Source organism: Equus quagga, chromosome 6, assembly GCF_021613505.1.
Source record: "Equus quagga isolate Etosha38 chromosome 6, UCLA_HA_Equagga_1.0, whole genome shotgun sequence".
Taxonomy (NCBI): Eukaryota; Metazoa; Chordata; class Mammalia; order Perissodactyla; family Equidae; genus Equus; species Equus quagga.
In genome coordinates this window covers 103,308,310-103,332,205 of record NC_060272.1, presented here as the reverse complement: position 1 = coordinate 103,332,205, position 23,896 = coordinate 103,308,310, and the positions used below count along the sequence as shown (strand labels likewise).

General features: G+C 39.6%; 1 protein-coding gene across 2 annotated transcripts in view; it reads right to left on the bottom strand.

Annotated features, from left to right (window-relative positions):
* The window catches only part of DOCK8 (dedicator of cytokinesis 8), a 206,102-nt gene that overhangs the window by 129,451 nt on the left and 52,755 nt on the right, over nucleotides 1-23,896 (bottom strand). For both annotated transcript variants that reach the window (XM_046664172.1, XM_046664173.1), the window contains 3 exons: nucleotides 20,663-20,838; nucleotides 17,877-17,948; nucleotides 3,498-3,621 (listed from right to left, as the gene is read on the bottom strand). In XM_046664172.1, the coding sequence (XP_046520128.1) occupies nucleotides 3,498-3,621; nucleotides 17,877-17,948; nucleotides 20,663-20,838 (372 nt within the window). The remainder of the gene's footprint in view (nucleotides 1-3,497; nucleotides 3,622-17,876; nucleotides 17,949-20,662; nucleotides 20,839-23,896) is intronic.

The following is a 23,896-nucleotide window of genomic DNA, read 5'->3' as shown; positions in this document are numbered from 1 at the left end:
GTTCTACCAAATGGACATACTACTATACAGTTTCTTTACAATACAGACTTTTTTTTTTTTGGGTGAGGAAGATTGGCCCTGAGCTAACATCTATTGCTAATGTTCCTCTTTTTGCTTGAGGAAGATTGTCTCTGAGTTAACATCCATGCCGATCTTCCTCCACTTTGCATGTGGGATGCCACTACAGCATGCTTGATGAATGGTGTGTATGTCTGTGCCCAGAATCAGAACCTGCAAACTCTGGGCCACCAAAGTGGAGTGTGCAGACTTAACCACTATGCCACTGTGCCGGCCCTCTACAATATATATTTTTTGTGCCATCTATCTATCTCATAAAAATGCTACTCTGCTAGATCATAAATTTTACCTAAACTGAATGTGTTAGCAATAATCAATATTTATACTTTAATTATTAACACTTTTGTTTGTTTTAGAATATATGAGAGCCTTGGGAAAATGAACTGGATTTTCCAATTTCTTTAGAAGGATGTCAAGATATACATATATCCTTAAAGATATACATATTTTTCATCTGGAGAGGATGTATATATCCAGAATTTATTCTAAGGGTATAACTGGACAAGTGAACAAAGATGTGAGGACAAGAGCATCTCTGAAATGTTGCTCGTAATAACAAAATAATAGAAACAACCTAAATGCCCCTCTGAAAGAGGAAGCATTAAGAGATTTTAGAATTTTCATACAATGAACATTACGCAGCCATTAAAAAAAAAAAAACATGTGTCCACTGGAAGAGAAAGATGATCACAGCAGATTGTATTATTAATATGAAAAAGGAATGTATATAATATTATGTATATGATTTAATCTTTATGAAATATATGTGTATCGTAGAGTCATATCATATATATATTTAACTCATGTAAATTAAGGCATTGGGCCTCACCATTCCGCTCAATAGGAAGGGGCGCAAGAATGAGAGTGGAATGGAAGATGCTGCTGGTCATCTCACAGTTTGAGCATCTCTCTGTGATGAGTATTAGTCTAATACTTAAACACACATGTGTATAACTTGACTCTGACACCCAGCCAAGGACTTAACTGAGTCCTCTGTTAATATGCTGGAGGAAGGAGTGTGCTTCATGGGTGTGCCGGTCATCCACCTATTGTCTCTCAGCTCCAAATTTACACTTTTATACTCTGCTTTGTCATGCTGGGCCCGGGTCTTAGCAAATCACATTTTGTCTTTGCCATTGCTCCCTTTAGGTTCTGCCAATAGGGGTGCTAGAGAGAGTGGATGGCTGGAGGAGGGAGAAGGGACTGGCTCCTTCCTCTGTGCTGACAGCTCCTCTCACCTTGGTAGCGGCAGTTGGTTTCTAGCCTTGAGCTTCTTTTTGCACTTCCAGAACCACCCTCCTCTTACCTCCTTGGAGGTACCAGAACCAGCCGGACAATTCCTCCTTCTAGGAGGTCAGAGTTCAGACTCCCAGACTCTGTGAGATATTTCCTCTGAGATCCTGAGATAATACCACAGGCTAGGCCCTGCTCCCTCCTCAGGGATTTGAGTCCTAGCTCTGAGGCCCGTCTTGTGAGCTTCCATGTTCTGATAATTCCAAGTGATTCCCATTAGACCTGTGGTTTTCAAAAACACGGTCCCAGGAGCAGCAGCATCTGCATCTCCTGGGAAATGCTAATTAGAAATGCAAATTTTCAAGCCCCACTCCAGACCTAGTGAATCTGAAACTCTGAGTTGGGGTCCAGCAATCTGTGTTCAAACGAGCCCTCCAGGGGATTCTGATGAAGCTAAAGTTTGAGAACCACTGCCCTAGACCGCAGCCCCAGGGTGATGCGCTGTTTCCTGCAGGTACCATTTCTGCATGGCTTCCATTTTCCTTTTTGGTTCTCTCAGTCCTCCAAAAACTGTTTAACCAATTCCCTATGTTAAATTTCTTCTGTGGAAATACCTAGCGTGGCTTCTTTCTGACTGTTACAAGGAACAATTTAGTTGGTCATCATGTACAGTGAAAACTGAACTTAGTCAAAATTACCAAAGAAAAATCCCTTAAATTTCCCATAGAGTACAGCATACAGATATATATGTAGGCCTCAGTGAGCCTGCCATGGTCAGCACTAAAATTAATGGCTGATTCTTCTATGGAGCTCAGATTAAGTAGTTGGCTTGGCTGTAGAGACTATGTTGTTTGGAAAACAGGTATTATTTTAAAACTTTCTAGTTATATTCAGCTTGGGGAGATGCTTGTGTTGTGGGGGCACTTGAAAGCTGAAAACTATACTGTTTAAGAAAAAAGTCTTTGTGCAAACTTAGACAAATTTCCTCTTCTCTGTTTTATTTTTCTCATCTATAAAATAGGCAGGTTGAACTAAATTACTAACGTTTCAAAATTTTTGTTTTAAATTGTGGTAAAATATACATAATAGAAAATTTACCATCTTAACCATTTTTTAGTGTACGGCTCAGCAGTGTTAAGTTCATTCGCAGTGTTGCGCAACCAATCTCCAGAACTCTTTTCATCTTGCAAAACTGGAAATCTATACCCATTAAACAACAACTCCCTAGTCCTCCCACCCCCCTCAGTCCCTGAAAACCATCATTCTACTTTCTGTCTCTATGAATTTGTCTACTCTAGGTTCCTCATATAAGTGGAATCATATAGTATTTGACTTCTTATGCCTGGCTTATTTCACTTAGCACAATATCCTCAAGCCTCATCTATGTTGAGGCATGTGTCAGAATTTCCTTCCTTTTTAAGACAGAATCATATTTCATTGTATGTATACACTACATTTTCTTTATCCATTCATCTCTCTACGGACACTTGGTGTCTCCACCTTTGGCTATTGTGAATAATGCTGCTGTGAACACAGGGAGAGAGAGCACTGACTACTAAACGGTAATCCTCCTGTAATAATGTTAATAATAATGACAACAACAATAACAGCAGCCACCATTTATTGGGCACTCAGTGGGAGCTGGTATTATTCTAAATGCTTTACACATATTAACTCATTTAATACTCAAACAACTGCATGAGTTAGTTACTGTTACCATCCTTGTTTTCCAGGGGAGGAAACAGAAGCCCAGAGAGTTTAATAATCCTGCCTGGGGCTATAGAGTTAGTACGAGGTAGAATCACAGAGAACCCAGGCAGTCTGTCTTAGTCAGTGCAAAGCTTTTAATCATCCTGCAGCCTGTTCAGGGGCACCACTGAGTCTCCACAGGAATCCTTATAGGGATGGCCCAACGCCTCCTCCCCGCAATCAGAACCCCTCCACTTTTATCTATTTTAATTATTGAGCTTCTAGGTTTTCATTTGAACACCAATTTCTGTAGCTACAAACAAGTTTGAAAAAAAAAAATCACTGACTCAGACAGTGGAGTTCCTCCCACTCTACCGATCTCAGTCTAGCCTTTCTTCTAGATAAAAAAAAAAAAAAAAAAAAAAAAATCAATCGACAGCATGCCATGGGCAGAACAGCCCAGTAACCTGGTAACCATGTTTGTTGATAGGAAATACCTGGGCACTGGGCTCACTGCCCTCCAAGGTTTCTGACTCAAACGTCTGTTTCTGAAGCGTCTTGTGAAAATCTTTTCGGGATCCAGTCTTTTTAAAGCCGCAAATCTCCGAACTTCCTTGGTTTCTTTTATTGTTGTTATTACATAATTCAGAGAGAGAGAGAGAGAGAGAGAGACGTGCAAAACCATTAAATTAAAAATAAAAGTAATGGCTTAAGTATAGACAGTGTGCTGAAAGATCTTGCAAAGAGAGGACCAATTGTAATTCCTCACATCCAATTATGCACCAGCCCTGACACAAGGCTCTCTTGTAATGAGACACCAGCTTGCCTCCTGGCTGGCTCATTATTAAAGGCAGGAATGGCCTGGGAAAATGCCACTTCAGAGGTGCGGTCATTTCAGCTGTAGGGCATTTGGCTCCAAGTTGAAGCTAAACTATGACCCTAGTGTAAGAGGCTGGAATAAATCTAGCAATGTGCAGAAGCAGCAAATAAAGATCGTTTGAAGACAAAAATAGAGGCAAACATTTCATCTCCACATCCATGTGCTTAATAATGAATAAAAAAGGCGGGACATGATTAAGAAAAAACAGAAATAAATGATTTATACACTGAAAATCTTTGCTAACATTCTCAATCTCCACTCCATACACTCCATTGAAACTGGGTTTAAAAAATGTGTGGCTATGGAAAGAGCTTAAAATATAATGTCTAGCACTGTCACTGGAGAAAGAAACTAGACCATTATGAAAAAGGCAACAGATATAAGTTGTCAAATAATAACTATAGAAACCAATGTGTGTATTCCCCATTTTTATGACTCAAAGGCTTCCTGGAGAACATGCGGCAAGGTCAACCACACAAACTTGCACCTATTTTGTTTGATTTCCCACACTATTAGAAAAGCCATTGAGCACATTGATAGATGGACATGAAATGAGGTTAGGATTTATTAGGCAGATCAAATGGGAGAGAGACAAAGCAGGAAATGTAGGAGAGTTAGTAGCAATGATCCTAATACAGACTTTATCACTCTTTGGGAGGAGTGAAGTGTTGGGTTATGCACAATGGCACAGAACAAGTATTCAATAAATTTTAGTTGATTGAATTAATTAAAGAAAAAATAAGATGTCCCAGTATCATCTGAGGGAGAACAAGACTCTGTCCTTGGATTTTATTGTGCTCTGAAGACGAGCAATTTGTTTTGAGTAAAAGGAGACAAAAAATAGCCTAGAAGAGAGACAAGACAGTCTTGGTGACTAATAAAAGTCAAGGTTTATTGTACATGGCCATCTTCAACTACCTGGTCACGTTGCCCTGACCAAAGCTGCATTGACAGGGCTGGGTGAACAGCAGGCGAAATTGGGGAACTGAAAAAACAAGTAAATGACTAAGGTGCACTCTAAATAAGGAAATAAGACTAAACATTTAGAAAGGATTTCAAGAGAAACATCCAGCATAATTTCTGGCTTGAGATCCCTACACAGCAGCAAAATAAACACAATTTAAAATATAAATCATGTTCTTCATAAACATCAATTAACAAGAAGAATTTGGGGGGACCCTTTTAAACAATTCCTCAGAAGCAACAACTATTTAAAATATTTAAGAAAATGACTTTGGTTCCAGTTCCTCTAAGTGTGCAAATGGCAGTGTTAAAAGGAGTAGATACATGTGTGAGTAAAATTTATTTTATATTATAATATTTATTTTCTATTAACAGAGATCTTTGAGAGAAAGCCCCACATGGGATTTCATAAACGTGTTAGCTTCTTTAAAGTTATTTTCACCAGTATAAATTTAGGCAGCAACGTGTATGCGTGTGCTGGATGGGTAGGCTTTCCTAGTGCATAAAATGACTTTTTTGGACTCTCCCTAAGGATTCAAAGAAAAAGGTGCATGTGATATAACATCCTGGGGACAAACCACCCAACTGAAACAAGTAGCAAATATTAAGTTCCAATCTAAGATTATACTACTCCTGTAATTGCGACACAGTGAAACACTGATTATTTTTCCTGAAAAATCTAATTTTTAGGGGAAAAATCCCAAAGGAATTAATTAACATAAATTCGTTCTATAATCGAAAGCAAACAGTGAATTAAAATTCAAATATCACACTTCAGTATCTGCCCTTTGCTTTTCTTAGGGCTTGTACACTCCAAAGGGTATCGATGTCACAGGTTCACTGTCACACGTCTCCTTACAAGGAAGGATGCTCGAGCCCCAGAAATAAGAATCAGGAAGCAGCCAAGCTTAAGCCCTTATGTGCCTTGGCAACCAGAACTCTATCTGCTTTAGCTTTATTTCTTGTCTCATAAAATGCACCTATTTCCACGACTGTTTCCTTAGAAGTGAACACAAACACACACACACACACACACAACTACAGCTGTGAGCCTGCCTCTGTCATCCTCAAGTCACTTCTCTTGGCGCCTCTCTTTCTTAATAGGTGAGGCATGGACATGAGGTGAATTCTAGGGTATTTCCTCCATCTTTAAGATTTCACAATGAAAAGTTCACACATGACATCTGAAAATATTCATATCAATTTTCTTCTCAAAAGATGCTTAAATTTGGGAGAAATTAAATTGATTTGGCTATCATTCTTTTGCTATTTGATGCAAATGGATGCTTTCCTTTTTGTCCTCTGTTTTGTTAGAATGTTTTCTGGAATTCTTTCCATGGACCCCAAAGACATTGACAAATGGGCATTTAAAAAAACTGAGTTACAGAACAATGTTAAAAGTTCATTTTGCAGTATTCACATTCTAACCCTATATACGTGCCAAGCCTCAGAATTTTGGGCATGGAAAGCATTAAGACTAATGTATTCCATGACTGTACGTTTGAAACCAGAGCAAACCTCTCTCTCCTTCCTCATTCTAGATTTAACCTCTACTTCTCCATTTTAAAATTTCAGAAAGTTGCAAAGCTCCCTTGCAGCAGCAAGGGTAAAGCTGGCTGGGGAGGAGACGACAGGGGTTGGCAAGCATGTAAGGATGACTCATTCCAGAAGCGCCAGCTACAGAAGGCAGAAACCACCACTGGGTAGGTAGAGAGATTGCTGGCTAAGTGCCACCAGAGTCCCAGCCTCATTGCCCAACCCAGGCAACTGAGCCAAAGAAAGCCATGTTCCTGTTGAGCCTATCTGCAGACAAGAGAGAGATGGGGAAGCAACCAAGTGGTGGAGAGGCTACTCTCAAGAAATGAACACAATCTACTGCTTCTCAAGAGAGCTGCGTTCATTTTCTTCAAACACTACTGTTACACATTTGAGGACAAAGACTAAACATATTTTGAGAGCATTCTCTTTAGGGACAGTGTGGTGGAGTAGATAGAATCTGGGCTCTAGAGTCCAGGACCTGGGTTCAGGGACTGGCTTCTTATGTATTGGCCATGAGACCCTGGGCAAGAGACTTAATCTCTCTGAGTTTCCTCAAGGGTGAAATGGAAGGAAACGTTGCTCATTTTGAAGGCCTATCGCGAGGACTGGAAAATAATACATGCTCCTCTTTTTCTTTTTCCTCTTCTCCTTCCCATACCTTTTCCCTTTCTTTCCTGTCCCTTCCTGTACAATTTGATGCAAAAACCATCAGAACAAGGTAGGCATCCATGCCTCAGGGTGGGGAGAAGCTGAGGAGTCCCAGAATGGGAAGTTGAAGGCCAAACAGGGTGAAGAGGGCACACATTTAAAAGGGCTGCCTGGCTGGGGCAGGCCCCATGGCCGAGTGGTTAAGTTCGCGCACTCCGCTGCAGGCGGCCCAGTGTTTCGTTGGTTCAAATCCTGGGCGCGGACATGGCACTGCTCATCAAACCACGCTGAGGTGGCGTCCCACATGCCACAACTAGAAGGACCCACAATGAAGAATATACAACTATGTACTGGAGGGCTTTGGGGAGAAAAAGGGAAAAAATAAAATCTTTAAAAAAATAAAAAATAAAAAAATAAAAAAATAAAAATAAAATGGCTGCCTGGCATGGAGAAGCAGACCCCATATGGTGTGGGGAGGGTATCCAAGCCTGAGGCAGCCCGGCATGTGAGAATGAGTAGACATTCTGAGTGGAATGAAGAGGGCATGCACTTGGAGGAAAAGCCCGTCATGAGGTGTCAATAGCCAAGGCAACGTGACAAGGATGTCCCCATGGAGTGTTGGCCTGGCACTAAGTGTCACAGCAGGCTGAAGAGGACATCCATGCAGGAGGGGCAAGCCTGGTGCAGGGTGTCAGAGTCAGAATATAAGGAGGAGGGCCCTTGTGTGGGGGATGGGGAGGGTGCTGGCAACGGTTACATACAGGGAGATTAATCAAGTAAGGAATCATATTAAGAACCAGATTTTTCACTGAGAAGGGAGTTAAAAATATGGAGAGGAAGAAAACGAGAATGAATACTGTGATGTCGGATTGAGATTGCATGCATCAACAAGAACTCATGGTTTTCAGTGCACACACACACACACACACACACACTCTAGCTCTGGTCACTGAGAAGACATGGGAGGAGCAACACATTAATAACAATGAGCACATCCAACACCTACACCTTGGCTTCTAAGTACCATTTCCACTAAAAGGAATCACAGCTTCTTGGAGAAAGGACTAATTCCAGGGGTGAGGCAAGGAAAGGGTAAGATCCTCCTGGAATATCTTGTGGCAGAAAGCAAAGATGTGATCAATGACTGCTGGGGACATATCAAAAAGGTGTGAGAGTTCACTGAAGGGATCACACTGGTCAAACTGAGGACAGCTTGAGCATCAAAATAAATGATAGAAATGGATTAAAACATACTGAATAAAATAGGAAACTATGATTCCATATTGATACAAATAAATAAACTGAAAACCTGATGAGGAATGGAGCATTTACCATAATCAAGCTAAAATGGAAGGACTTTCTAAAAAATAACTGCCCTGTAATCTCAAGGTCATGCAAGTCAAGGGAACACTGAGGAAGTGTTCCAGAGTAAATAAGACTAAAGACACGTGACATCTAAATGCAACACATGACTTTGAACTAGATCCTTTTGCTCTAAAGGGCATTCTTGGGACGTTTGGTGAAAACTGAACGGGGTCTGAGGATTAGATGGTAATAATGAATCAATGTTAACTTGCTGAATGTGATGGCTGTATACTAATTAAGATGGAGAATGGCCTCGTTTGTAGGAATTACACATTAAGGTTTTCAGGGGTAATGGAAAATTAGGTCAGCAACTTACTCTCAAATGGTTTGGTGGAGGAGGGGAAAGGTTTTGTACTATACTTGAAAGTTTTCTGTAAATTTGAGATTGTTCCAAAATAAAAGGAAAATAACATATGTTAGGTGTCTGGAACTGAAATAAAGACTGTTAGTGGGTCCCATTTACCAAATCGTGCATCCATTCTACTGCTATAAGTGTAGGAACTGTCATGCCCAGAGACGTCTGAGCAATCCATTCCCCCTTCCAGTCCCCAATCTCCCACTCTAGCCCAGTGGTGGCAACCAACACCTGACTAGTATAGAAGTACAACAGTGCCAACCCCTTGCCTCAAGTGGGACAGTGGGACAACTTTGCAGTGTCATCCCTCCAGAGCAGCCTGTGTATCAGGTCAAGAATTTATCTGAGCCCTGATCCTTAGCTGACTCCTTCTGCTTCCCTATCTTGCTTCCCTCACTCCCTGACAAGTTTTCCTAAAGAGCATGCTCTTGAAAATCACGTGCACCTGAATCCCTGTGGCAGGCTCAGTTTCCAGGGAATCTCGACCAAGACAATCATACACCAGCTCAACAAATGATAGCTGTTACTATTAGCATCAATGACAATACCATTAGATGCAATGCCAATGCATGTATTACAGATCTAGATACCCTTATTTTATCGATATGTTGCATTTAAAGTCTCCCATCCTATTTCTGCTGAACTAAATTATTTTTATATGGGAAATTTACTTTCTTACCAAAAATAAAAGTAGAACTTTGAAAAGTGCTCACTTTAGGATTTCACATGTAGAATTTTCCCAAAAAACAAATAAACACCTAAATGAAGCTGTTGTCCTGATTAAACTTGTTCATTTCACCCCTTCCAGGAAGTCTTTGTGGATTTCCTTTCCCAGGCGTGCTGCTAAAACTATGGTTGGATTGGATTTTGGGATTCCAATTTTCTGATGTCTTAGTAGCAATGGTTCTCAATGAGGGTAATTCATGTTTCCACTTTCGATTGTCTCGATGCCTGGGCGATACAGGGGGCATCACACACAACGAAGGATCATCCCAAATTCCGCATCCAACACAAATATCAAAAGTCCTGTGAACATTCATGGAGGTGAAAAACCAGTCTGTAAATATCTGAGCGAAACCTCTATCCCATCTTACAAATAAATGCAAAATAGTTTTGCACTGAATTTTTCAGGAAAACAACTAGCATATCAATGTAGGGGAAATTAAACTTTGTGCTGATTAGAGCTCTACCAAGAGTTTCCCCCATTCTGAAAAATCACATTACTAATAGCAGCGCTGTTTGCGGTATCTGAGTCATCCATACAGCACACCTGTTGCAGTCTGCTCTTGTAGGTGCTATATTTACAATGATTCTTCCTGCAGGTGCAAACAGCTCTTTCAATATGTTCTCCGGTATAGTTGTGGCCAAGCATCTGTATATTTACATACACGCTAGTTTATATATTTGTTTATTTCTCCTTTATAAAACAGTTGAGACATTTTTATTGACTTCTAAAAATGAGAAAGTTGTGGGTTACAAAGGTGGCATTACAAAATATTTGTCATGCAGAAAGAAGATGTTGGGTCTGAGAGATCCGAGCACGCTTGTCTTAGAGGAACACGCTATGGATATTTACTTGTTAAAGTGTCATTCATTCTTCCATTCAACAAATGTTTATAAAGTGTCTCCTGAGAATAAGGCACTAAGGAGGATGCAAAGAGGAATACACAAGAATCCTAGCTTTAAAGGAGTCCTTGTCCTCATTGATGTCATAGTCTAGTGAGAAAGATCACATGTTTAGCAGGGGAGTAATTAGAATGTAATGTACAGCATGACAAAAGCTTCCAGGAGGAATACAAACAACAGGCTTTGAAAACTCAGAGAAGGGAGCAATTACTTCTGGCCAGGTCGAGGAAGGCTTCAGGAAAGCACTGGCCTGTGAATTGGGCTTCATTTGGTGGGGGGATTTGTGGGGAAGGGAGTCTGTGCGTAACAGGTCAAGAGCAGCTCAGTGAATTCCGCAGCTGGATTGCTCTCTGTAACTGCATTGGCTGCTGAGCCTGGCTTGCTTTCCACACTTACAGAATGCAAACAGCTAAGCACCTTGCCAGCCAGCACAACAAATGCATGTCATAATAAGCAATTATTGATCAGGGAGACATTTTTATGGTGTTTTGGGAGTAACTGAATTATAGGCACTGATGTGTTTGAATTTTAATTGTTTACCAGTTCACTGGGAGTAAGATATGGAGTAATAAAACAGATGATACCCCATTCCTTGATATCCCAGCTCTCCTTGAACACGACCTTCCCTCAGAATTACCTTAATCACCCAGGATGAAAGACAAAGTCTAAGGGCTTTTTTGATGCTGTTCATAACACTCATGAAATGTTTCACTGTCGCTTCAGATAATACACCAAGAATAAACAGCACATAAACAACTTTAATTACTTAAGAGTTCGAACTCTCCACCAAGACATCAAACACATTCTTAAGTTGATCACTCCGTAGTTCATTTAGAGAAAATGACAGAGGGAATAATGCTTAAAATATTTAATATGACCCAAAAGGTGCCAGCAAACATCAATCCATACAAAATTATCAAATATATGGAAATGACATGAGATAAACATGTAAGCATGGCAACATTCTATTCATTAGGCAATGGCCCTTTTCAAAAGTCGTGGAGAGAAAAGCACTATTACTTTTAGAGCAAGGACGCCAAACTGTGCGATAGACAGGAAAGAGAGAATGGAGTTCATTCAAGGCATCTTCCAGTCTAAGCAACACACGCATTTCAAGTAGGAAAATACATTTCCTCCAAAAGGAGCTCATGCATTTTGTGTTTCTCTGTAGTTTAATCTTTCCTATTAAATTCAAAAGAAAATTTAAAACTTTCCTCTCTCCTTCATGGGCAGCACTATTTGTCTGATTTAAAAGTCTCAATTATAGAACTTGAGTGGCAAATGCCTGGAGAATTATGAGAGTGGGAGGGAACACAAGTGGCCATTACTCCACTCCCCTGCCCCCTAAGTGGGATTCAAAGCCATTATCACAGAGAGCAAGGACATAAAAGACTATCCCTAGATATTATCGAGAAATGTAATATCAGCAAGGAGATAATTGAGGAATAAAAGAGCTAACTAAATCAGTGCTTGACTGCGTAGTTATGGATGACAAAGACATGTCCATAGAAGGTGAAGTGGCTTCATTAACTATGGCCCTCCAGAGGAAAGTAATTTTTTCCCCCTATGGTGCATTAAAATATATGGGACAAAGTTTTTGGTTCATTCCTCTGACATGCTGATATAAGTGCTTTTTCTGAAGTCTTCAGAAGATCTTATTTCACTTGAAAGGAATATTTTGGATAGGCTGAATTGGAACTAGATAAGTCCTAAAGTACAAGTCTTATGATTTTCCAAATCTTATCTTTATTCCACAAATATATAACTTATAGTGCCTACGATGTGAAATCTACCCTGGGTCATTAAATTAAAAGAAATCTTCAACAATACTGAGTTGTCCCTTGTTTTTCTCCTTTGCATATAAGATCCTACCAATTGATTTAATTTAAATTATTTGTCAATTGGGCAGGGATAATAGAGCCATATTCTGTAATAGTACTTAATGAATACCATAAATAATAGCTAATATTTATTGGATTATTGCCATAAGCCAAGAAATCTTCAAAGTACTTTACGTATGTTATTTATTGCATACAACAAAACTTATGAGGTAGGAACTATTCTAATTTCTATTTTCCTGATGAGGAAATTGGGGCATAAAGAAATAATTTGCCTTAGGTCACACAGCAAGTACGTGGTGGGGCCAGGACTTGAATTCACTTACTCCTGCTTCAGAGAGACCATCATTCTATAAAATAATATAATTCACCAGAGCAAAGTAATAGACCTTACATTTAATGAGAACTTACTTAATGCCAGGCACTATCCTAGATTTCCATCCATTTATTTTTAGGTATAATTATAATCCATTCTTTTGAGATTACAGTTCTGTGAGTTTTGACAAATGCATACAGTTTTGTAACCACCACTACAATCAAGATACAGAACAGCTCCAGCACCCCCAAAATTCTCCCACACCCTTTTTCAATCAACTCCTTTCTCCACCCCCCAGACTTTGTCAACCACTGATCTCTTTTCTGTCCCTATAGCTTTGCCTTTTCCAGAATGTCATATAAATGGAATTACGCAGTTATCTTTTTTGTCTTTCTTTCACTTAGCATAAAGCTTCTGAGATTCATCCATGTTCTTGCGTGTATCAGTAATTTGTTCCACGTTATTGCTGAGTAGTATTCCATTGTATGGATATACCAGTCTGTTTATTCACTACCCAAGCCATTACCCAACTGAGTACAATTTGGGTTGTTTCTAGTTTTTGGCAATTACAAATAAAACTTCTGTAAATATTTGCATATAGATTTTTATATGAACGTAGACTTTCATTTCACTCAGGTGAATGTCTGGGAGTGGGACTTCAGCTTGTATGGTAAGTGTATATTTAACTGGGATTTTGGAATAGATAAAGGAGGAAAACTCAGGGACAGGAAACAGTATTCAGAAAGTAGATATAATAGCTTCTAGTTTAAAATGATCATTAGAATAAGATTGGAGGAATTTAAATTTTATTTTAATTAATAATATCCAGGTGGCAAAGATATGAAGGGAAAAGGCAGTTTCATGCCCCGTTGGTAATGGGGAGAGTTAGCACAACTTTTTCTGGAGAAGAATTTGGCAGTATTTATCAGAATGTATCATTTACACTGGTTCCATTTCTACCTTAGAAATATTCACAGGTGTGTAGGGGCAAATATACATAGATGTTCATTGCGGCATTATTTACAATTGTAAAAAATGGAGACAACTGCCACGTCCATCGATAGAGAAAGAGTCAATAACTTATGATACATTCCGTCATCCCTGGAACACCGGGTAGCATTTTAAAAGGAAGGGATAGATCTCTGATATGGAACGATGTCAAGGATATTATTGAAAAAAATTATATTATGTATATACATGTAATACAGATATACATATTTACAAATGTGTATTTGCATACATACATATTTATATAAAATATAAATATCCATATATATATTTGTGAGGGCATGAAAAGAAGATCTGGAAGCCTACACAGCAACTTCTATGCAGTGAAGAGTGGGTTGAAGAGAAGGGCGGGTAGCAAGTGAGTAGTGAGGCAAGAGACTTGCTTTTTACTTAATACACTTCTATGTTACTTGATTTCTTTCAAAACAAGCATGCATTATTTGACATATAAAATAATAAATTCAAAGGAGAGCTAATTAATCACTAATTAACAACTGGCCAGCAACCCTCATTGTATCCTCTTTCAACCTCTCAGTAAACCGCCTATGAAGTCACAGAGAAAAATGGAAACTCACCCAGACTAACAGATAACTTAATGCCTGAGCCTCGACAGAATCTCTGTGGACCAGATGGAGCTGGAAAGAGAAGGATGTACCATGCTTGTCTCCCCAAAGGGAAACCCAAAGGAAGGCACTTTGTACTTTCCTTCCTGCCAGGCCCTGAACAGTCAGTGTCTATACTGGCCAGAAGTCTGAATGCTCCTTCTTCATGGTAGTGGCTTTTCTATGAAGCCACTCACAGGCTCCACTTGGTTTCGCTCATATGCACCACCACCAGAACCACCACCTTCCTTTCTGTCCTCTCTCTACCATAATTTTGCAACCATATAGAAACAACTCGTAGAAATCAACTGAGCCGAAAATCTTGTAGGGTTGAGAGGTGAAGGGCATCTGGCAATAGTGTATTGGATTCCACCCACAAGTAAATATTATAAATGCATATAAGGGCAGAATGATCTCTGGGAGGAGTGTGTGCTAGGAATTGAAGCTTTCATGTTCTGAGTATCAGATTCACAGTACCAAAGAATCAAACTGTGGGGTAGAAAAAGGTGCTTTCTCAGTAAAACACTAGTCAAAGCTTGCCAGAAACTGGCAGTGAGTTTCGAAGTTGCACACTTCTATGTGTCCATTAGCTAACTTCTCAAAGGGAACTGGTCCGTTACACAAGAGTGCAGAGAATGGGGCCAATAGCAATCCCCATCTCCAGTATGTTGCCAAACATACAGTAAAAACAGATATTGCTTTGTTTTTTATTAAAACAAAGACACAAAAACTAGCATAGAATAAATATATGGATAATTATTGTTCCTACAGAAGAGATAAACACAAATGAAGACACAGAAGGGAACAGAACAACCACCAAGTGGCTAACGGTATGGATTCACATTTTAATCCAAAATTCCTAGTAAATAGTATTAGGTTTGTGCATTAAGTTTTAAGCCTGATAGCAAAAATAGAAATTATAAGGGAAATTGTCAATATAGATTTTATTACATAAGTAATTTTGAATGTTAAAAAATTATAAACAATATTAAAAGACAAATAGCATACTGGGTAAGGAATTTATAATATATGATAGACAAAGGGTAATATCCTTAACAAATAAAAACAATCCTAAAGATAAACACCACCAGACAAACACATTAACAGAGATGCACAAATTTCATGAATAAGCAGAACACCAAAGAAAAATTACAAACGGCCAACAAATATACGGGAAAAAGATTCCTGATCTAATTATCAAAGAAAATGTAAATAAAAGACAGCCTTTTTACAAATAAAATTTGAAATTTATTAAATGATAATATCAATATTCCTGAGGATTCATGCATACATTGTTGACAATCTTTCTGATATATTATTCCCAAATCCTTAAATTTGTGCGTACCCTTAGATGCAGAATTTTCTCTTAAAGGAATTTATTCCAAAGGAAACGAGTCATAGCGGTGCACAAGAATGTTGCTGTATTTGGGTATAACACTGAAAAACAGGAAATCACCTAAACATTAAAACTGGTTAAAGGAATTTTAGTGTAAATATATTATGCAACAATTAAAAATTGTGTTGAGGAAAGATATTTAATAGCAAGGAGAAATATTCACCACTTACTTTGAAGACTGAAAAACCATGCTACAAAATAGTATTATAATCTGATTTAGTTTTTATACAAATATTATATACAAAGAAACAGGATTCAAAGGCCACACATCAAATGTTAATGGTGGTTATCTGTCTGTAGTGAAATTGAGTGATTTTTGCTTTCTCATTTTGTTTCCCTATAATTTCTAAAATTTCTACAATGAGTATCCTAAAAAAGAATCCTTTTTTCTTTTGAGTTTGTACGAGAGAGAGAGAAAAAAAGAATATCCCGATGGGAATTGCCATGAGAAATGAAAAAGTGCAGTGTCCCAAAGAGAAAATAACTAAATGTAGTAAAATGGACCTTTCTATTTATTGTTCCTTCTCAGATTTTTTTAGAACTTTAATATCCAGAAAGTATCTCTAATTATAACATTTAAAAGCTTGAGGACAACTTGTTCTGAAATCTTTTATTTATTACCAGCAAAGCATAACCTTATTTGACTGCCTGGCAAACTTAGTTTTCCATTCGCATTAGAAATTAGGACAGATGATGGATTAACCTCTAACTTTCTCTTAATTACTTTTTACAAGCAATACTTTCTCTTTCTCAGCTATTGAAAATAGTATGCATCCTGACATTACTCCACAAAACATCAGCACAAATTCAATAGCACATTTGCAGGAGCTGGATAGAACCCAATCCCCAAAGTCTTTCATCATTTATCCTATGGGATGAGTATGAACAGTAATTCTTACTGGACTACAGAAGAGGTGAGGATATCAGAATTTCAAACTACTATGTCTTGTCAAAGGTTCTCTGATACTTTTCTAGTGGGATATGCCCCCAATCTGTGGACACCCCCATCCAGATGCCCAACAGATACACACATACAGGTTGAGAATTTACTGTGTGTAGATGTTTCTCACGAGAGAGTGCTGTCCAGGTCAGTGGCACTGGGATGAAAAGCTCAGGACAATGTCATGGAATGTTTAATTAACCCAGGAGAGAAGGGCCTTTTTGACTAGAAGGCTAGCAAGTAATTTATTTCTTGGTCACAAATTAAAATGTTACCTTTGAATGTGAGGCCAAGTTTCAATTTATTTATTTTTTTTCCCCTAAGAATTCAGAAGAATGGAAACAAAACAAAACAGTTCTATTCTTTACGTTTGAAATGTAACTTTCTCCTTCAATAGGGGAATGGATAAACAAACTGTGGTAAATCCATAGAGTGGAATATTATGCAGCAAAAAAAGAAGTGAGCTACCAAGCCACAAAAAGACATGGAGAAACAAGGCAAAACCATGGAGATGGTAAAACGATAAGTGACTGCCAGGGAGGGATGACTAGGTAGAGTATGGGGAATTTTAGGGCAGAGAAACTATTCTGCATGATACTATAACGGCAGATACATGTCATTATACGTTTGTCAAAACTCATAGAAAGTACAACACAAAAAATAAGCCCTATTGTGAACTTTGGACTTTAGTTAATAATACATCAATACTGGCTCATCAATTGTAACAAATGAACAACACTAAAGTAAGATCCAACCAAGAAAGGATAAATCAGTCAGAGACAGCTCCATAAAGAAAAAAGAAATTTGATCTGCCCTTTAAGACATAGGTCGGGTTTGGTAGGTAGGTGAAGGGAGGGCGTGCCCAGGCGGGAAACAGCAAGATCAAAGGTGTAGAGGTAGGAGTGAGACGGCTATGTGGAGTAAGTGAGGGAGAAGAGGCAGGCCCAGAGAAAGAAAATGGCTCCAGGAGTTAAGGGAAATAAGTGTTAGTAGACTGAGTGGGGCCAGATTATGAAAGCCCTTAAAAGGCATGCAAGTGGAGTTTATATCTGATATAGCAGCAGTAGAGAGTCTCAGAAAGTTTTTAAGCAGGGGATAAGACAAGATACAGTCAATCTTCATTATTCACAGACTTTGTATTTGCAAATTCGTCTACTCGCTAAAATTTATTTGTTACCCTAAAATCAATATTCACAATTATCTGGGGACATGTGCAAAAAAAATCCACCTAAGATGTTAATAATAGGGGAAACCTTTGGGGGCGGATGGTTGGAATATGGGAACTCTCAGTACTTTCTACTCAATTTTTCTGTAAACCTAAAACCGTTCTAAAAAAATTTTATTAATTAAAAAAATGTATAAAATAAATATATATGTAAGAGAAAAAAAAATGAACTTACTTCTGGTTCACAATTAGCCACTCCCGAATGTAGGTCTGAACACAGTCCCTGACGTGTGGATCCAGTTCAACTCTAATGAGGTGGAAAATGAAATAAAAACATGTCATTACTGGGTGAAAACAACAGAACAATCCCTTATTCTCCACCCAGGAGAACAGCATGATTTCAAATCCACGTCGAATGAGAATGCTACAGCATGCTGACCCACTCTTTCAAGCGTCTGAGGTATTCCGGAGGCAGTAGCATTTCTACTTTGATGAGACAAACACAGTGGCATTTTATGCTTTGTGGGTTTTCTTTATGATAGAGAATTATATTAAACTATACCTATTCCTGAAGGCATTCTGACATAAGATAGGTAGAACTAGCTGTAATCACATACAAAACAAGAAAAATAAGCACAAATACCAATTCCTCACAGGGGTAATTTGGGCACACGTTTTGCTCATGTGTAACCTTGTTAGGACACGCATGTTTTCCTTTTTGAAAGCTATGGAAAACGGTTGTCTTAGGCTGTGAGAGCTGACAAGCACTGGCCCTGGCCAGTGATTGTTAATTCACTGGTTCTTGTCTACCTGCCCAGGAGCAGCTCATGAGAGATAGTCTCCCAGTGCTTCGGAGTCTTGAAATCAGAAATAACGAATTCCCCACAGTAGCAAAGTTCCTCGCTGTTTTCCAAATGTGTTGCGACTAGAGATAAACAGGTCCAGAAGCTATAAGTTTTAATTTTCTTGTTTGTGAAAAGGGGATAAGAACAGGACCCACCTTGTGGGCTGGCTGTTAGTATTAGATGAAATATTGTAAAAGTGAGACATGTGGTCCCTGGACCCTGGCTGCCCAAATCCCAGCCCCGTTCCTTTTGAGCTATGTGACCTTGGACCAGTCACTCAACCCTTCTGTGCCCGTTTCCTCACCTTAAAGTGGTGATAGCAACAGTGGAGTGCCTCCTTCGGAGAGTTGTGATGAAGATTAATAAGTTAGTGTGTGAAGTGCTTAGAAGAGAGCCTGGCACATAAGAAGTCCAACATAATGATAGTTCACACTTAGGCACCATTTATTATGCACCAGGCACTGATGTAATTACTTTACATGGCTTAATTCAGTTAATTTCACTCGGCTCCATAGAGCAGGCACTATTATTATTCTCATTTTGCAGAGGAATGAGATGCTAAAGATCTTGCTCAAAGTCACCCAGCAAGCGGGCGAGCAGGGACTCAAACCCAGGCAGTTCACGTATGAGTGCAGGCTTAGGACCACCACACCATCACAGCTCAGCACCAAGTGCTGGGCTAGGCACTGGGGTTCCACAGGAGTTGGTTGTTGTTTACTCTGATGAGGAGGAGGATACCTTCCTGGGCTTTAATTCCACAGGAGACTTTTTGGCAGCGATTGAAATAGGAGAGATTGTTTTAAAGTCATCAGACAGAAAGTGTGTTAGTTATAACCTCTGGTGACAAGGCAATATTATACTCAAAAACTGATACCATGAAAAAAATGACCTCTTCTATCAAATTTCAAAAAATAAAAATCTCTCAACCTCTACATTTATTGAATTTTAAACAAGTTTTTCCAGGATTCTGACTTCACTTGAAGACAATTACCCAAAAATTTTACAAAAAGAAATCAAATTAAATGATTGTCTATCAAAGGTGAAAAATAATAGATGTTACCTTGTTAAAGGTCACACCTGAATAAATGGTCTGCCAACAACGGAAAATGTTTTCCCAGGGTCTCAATGTTTTTTTTTTTCTAGGAAGTGAGTATTTTTGAAATGTTAGAGCTGAGCATATGGTCAGCTCTCCTGTGTGAATGAGAACTACTTAAACAAGAGAGCAAAGAGTCATAATAATACCATATCACGTCATCCAACCTTAAAGTGCAATGAAATAAAATCCAAAACAGAACTGGAATATCCCAGAGTAATGAGTGCAGGGACTGTGTTTCATGATCTCCTTTCTGGGACTTTTTGGGGAAGATGAGAAGGTTGAAAACGTCCAGGAGGATGTGAATCTTAATTTTGTTTTGAAAATGAGTGCAAATAAAAGTGCATTCCAAATCGCCAAAGAGATGTTGCTTTTTATACTATGGAAGCAACAACAGTGTCATTTAGATCTAATTCCATTGTTTGACACCATAAGCTAATGCCCGCATCTATAAACATACAGACTCACCCACTGTAGAAACTCAAGCCCCAAGCAGCTATTCATATATTCGCTCTACAGAGCTCTCCCCATTGTTTTTCCACCTGTCAAAACTTACTTCAAAGGAAGGGACTTGGCCTTATTCATCTTTTTATCTCAGTACCCAGCACATAGTAGATACTCAATAAATGTGGGTTGAACTTATGTTTGTGATTTGATCCAGTCTCTTATATGGAAACAGTTAAAATGCTTCTGAACGGAGGCATTTCTGTGATGATCATGAAAAATCCTGACATTTTTACAAATGGAGAAATGAGGTTTTGTGAGGTCACATGACTTGCCCAAGGTCACTGAGCTGACACCCAGGCAGTCTGGCTCTAGAGCCTGAACTCTTCACCTCTTCTTGAGCATTCCACTTTGTCTCACTGCATCCCTTTAACTGGGTTAGTCCCCACACTCTGGTCAAACCAATTAAAAAGTTATCCATGTGTAGGTGACAGTACCATACAGTGATCTTGCATATCTTAATGGATCTGAGTAACTTTATTTATTTTTAAAACAACTCACAGTATTAGGGCATCTCCCCCCGACTGATAACAGTCACAACAGCCACAATCCCATCTACATTTTAAGAAAACGATTTACCCTTCCTCCGGCAAAGAGGGCTGCAAAGTGCGACATTCCTTTGGGGTGAACACCACGTCCAGGTCGTCTTCAGTGAAGTCTCCCAGCTCCTGGGCAAGCTCCACATCCAGGCTGTTCAAGTGTGTCATCAGAAGTCCTTCAAAGTCCACCGGCTCCACCGGGTCATAAAACTGAGGCTGGAAGGGGAGGGACAAGAAGAAGGAGGTTCCCACAGGGTTTTCAGGACAAGCACGAAGGCGATAGCAGGCGTTTGCCTCGCCCCCTCTCCACACAGTGAGTGTCTCACTCTTATGTACAACTAAGCCGAGCTGTCTTTAGAGGAGCTGTCAAACACAGAAGCAGTGACATGGAAAGGAAAAGAAATGCAGCACGGAAAGTCAAGTCAGAACATGAGGAGTAATTAAAATCACACCCCAAGGCAGAGTTTTTCTCTGCTTAATTGTATCTTGATGAGGAATCCTGAGGAGATCCAAAATGAGATCACAGAGCTCTGCTGAATTTTTATAATTTCTCCTGCAAAAGCTCTCTGAGGCCATGTTTACCCAAACACACTGAAGTAGCGAGTTTGAGGCAATCTTCTAGAAATTCGGGCAAATTCAACATTCCTTCTGTCTGAGTATTTAGGCACAGGGTTTCCTCTGGCCTGAGTTATCCTATAGGTCAATTCTTGAAAGCACTTCCTTTGTAGTCACAGCCCACAGTGAACCAGACTTGGTGGCTGAAACCTGACTGGTGCTGGTCGGGAAGACATTTTCACTGGACTGCAGTTATATGAGAAAACTAAGGGCAACCGGCTGAGGTTTCATGTGGCTTAAATGTACTCGCTTTAAGAGGATTGTTTTTTGCTCTTTAATTATATCCTTCCACAGTGGGCGAGGGAGGAGATAAAAGAAATGATAGAAGTAGATGGTAATTCAAAAAATAATTTTCTTTAGTCAATAAAATAAAAATTGGAAATTCAACAAATATTGTGAATTGCCTGTGAAATACAAAGACTTAGGAACCACTGCCTTAAGAGAGTAAAAGAATCACCTAGATCAAGCTGAGTTGTATCATCATCATCATCATAACCACAGCAGCAGCTCCATCGTGTTCATTTATGACAGACTCTTTGGGGTCATCGGCCCAAAGAGGTACTGTTCTCTACCTCTGACCTCCAATGGACCAACAGAACAAACACCCCAGATTCTTGACTTGCACTGCCTTGGTATGAAACAAGGACAGATCCACAGGAAGTGCTAAAAAAACAGCTTTTCATCACCCTGAAACTGGACACCAGACAAGATGTAAGGTTGGAGAGGAGGAACAAAGTGTTGTCGAAGAGGCAAAAGGAAACAAGATTAGAGAATGGAGATGTGGCTTGCCCCATCTCCTCCCTACCCCTGTTGTCCCTTGTGGTAGAAGAGATATGAGTGACATGTTGGAGAGAGAGGACAAAGCCAAGAATTGAGCAAATACACGCCATCCTTCTGGTCTGAGATTCTTGAAAGTGGCGGATTTACATAGTGCCTGCACCAGCAGGGCCAAAAGGGGCAAAAGAGAAGGCAACAGGACACCCTTCAGCAGGAGAGAGCAAAGACACTCCTCTAGGTCCCCACACCTCCCACATGGTGTGACATAGGCAAGGAAGTTTCCCTTGGTTCTGACTGGGGACCTGGAGGTCAGCTAAGGAGAGGACCATAGTCCTTATGGGGTGCCTTTCAAAATGAAGCAATAAGACCAGGGAGCTGAGATCAGCCTCTGCAGGAGCCAGGTGGGGACAGAGTTTGCAAAGGACACTGTGGACCTCTACCAGAGGGTATGATAGGCATCGTCTATGCACAGAACAAATAAGCCTACTGCAGACACCTACATAAGACCAACCGCAAAGGAGAAAGTGGATTCTCCCACTCCCTACCCCCAGCCAGCACCGAGTTCAGAGTCAGGGACTCAAATGACTTCAATCTGAAATGAAGAAAACTGCATTTTTTGCATGCCCAAGCTTATTATGTAAAGTTTATACCCATTGAACTAATAATTATTGAGCATTTACCATGTGTCAAGAAATTGGGCTAGGTCATTATACACATTATCCCACTTATTCTTCACTGGAACTCTGCAAGGTATACACTCATTATCCCCATTTTACAGATGAGGACATTGATAGCTAGAGATTTCATAATTTGCCCATGGTTACGCAGCTTGGAAGTAGCCCATCTGGAATTCAAACCTAGGCTGGCTCACGTTCTTAACCACTATTATTTTCTTTTCTCTTGTGGGCTTTTCAGGGAATCTGTATTTCCAGAAATAATTAAAACCCAAGGCAATAGCAAGTGTGTTTGGAAGGGAGTCAAAAACTACAGTTACCACTACCCACAAGTTCCACTCTGAGCTCATGAGATTGGCTGCTCAAAGTAATAATAGCAATAATTAATTAATTGAATAATAAATGTAAATTTATCATGAAGAATATCAATTCCTCAAGCAGAGGCACTGGAAATATACACTTAAAGATTATACTGAAGCACCACTGGAAGCAATGTGAAGCACATTAGTACTACTAACTAAGAAGCAGAAGCTTCCACAGAGAAACGGCATTTGTGTGAAATCATCAGAGAGAAAAAGACTCAGATGCAGCCAAAGTATTACACTTGTCATGTCCCTGAAATTCAAAGCCACAAATGATGAAAATCCTGGCTGATAGCAGCACCTGTTACCTACAGGCCAGCCTGTCCAAGAACCAAGGGAGAAAAGGATGGCCAACTCCCTCATTCAGCAATCATTTGCTGAGCATCTGCTGAATGCAAGTCACTGAGTTGGGCCCTAAGGAGACAGAAGAGTACACGTAGCTACTCCCATGCATCTTTCCATGGATCTCTAGTCAACCATGAGATGGTGAATTTGCCACATTCAATGCTACCTTTGGAGGTGGAGCTATGATAAAGAACACAGTATCATCACTGTGTACTAATTGTGCAGCAATATGCCTGGTGCAATATACACAATTGATCACAAAGTCGTAAATGCTTGAGGTCTGAATCTATTTCAGGACTGAATGGATTACAAATGCAAACTGTAATAATAGCGGGTATGGTTCTAGCGCTACACACAAGCTGGCTTGTAATAATTAGTCTCTTCTACACTTTCTATACTGAGACCAAGAAGGGAGGAAACTGTTCATTCCAAATATGATGTAAACTACTCTTGCTTTGCCGTTGGCAAGTGGGTGGAGACTCCAACTACTGTTAACCTGGC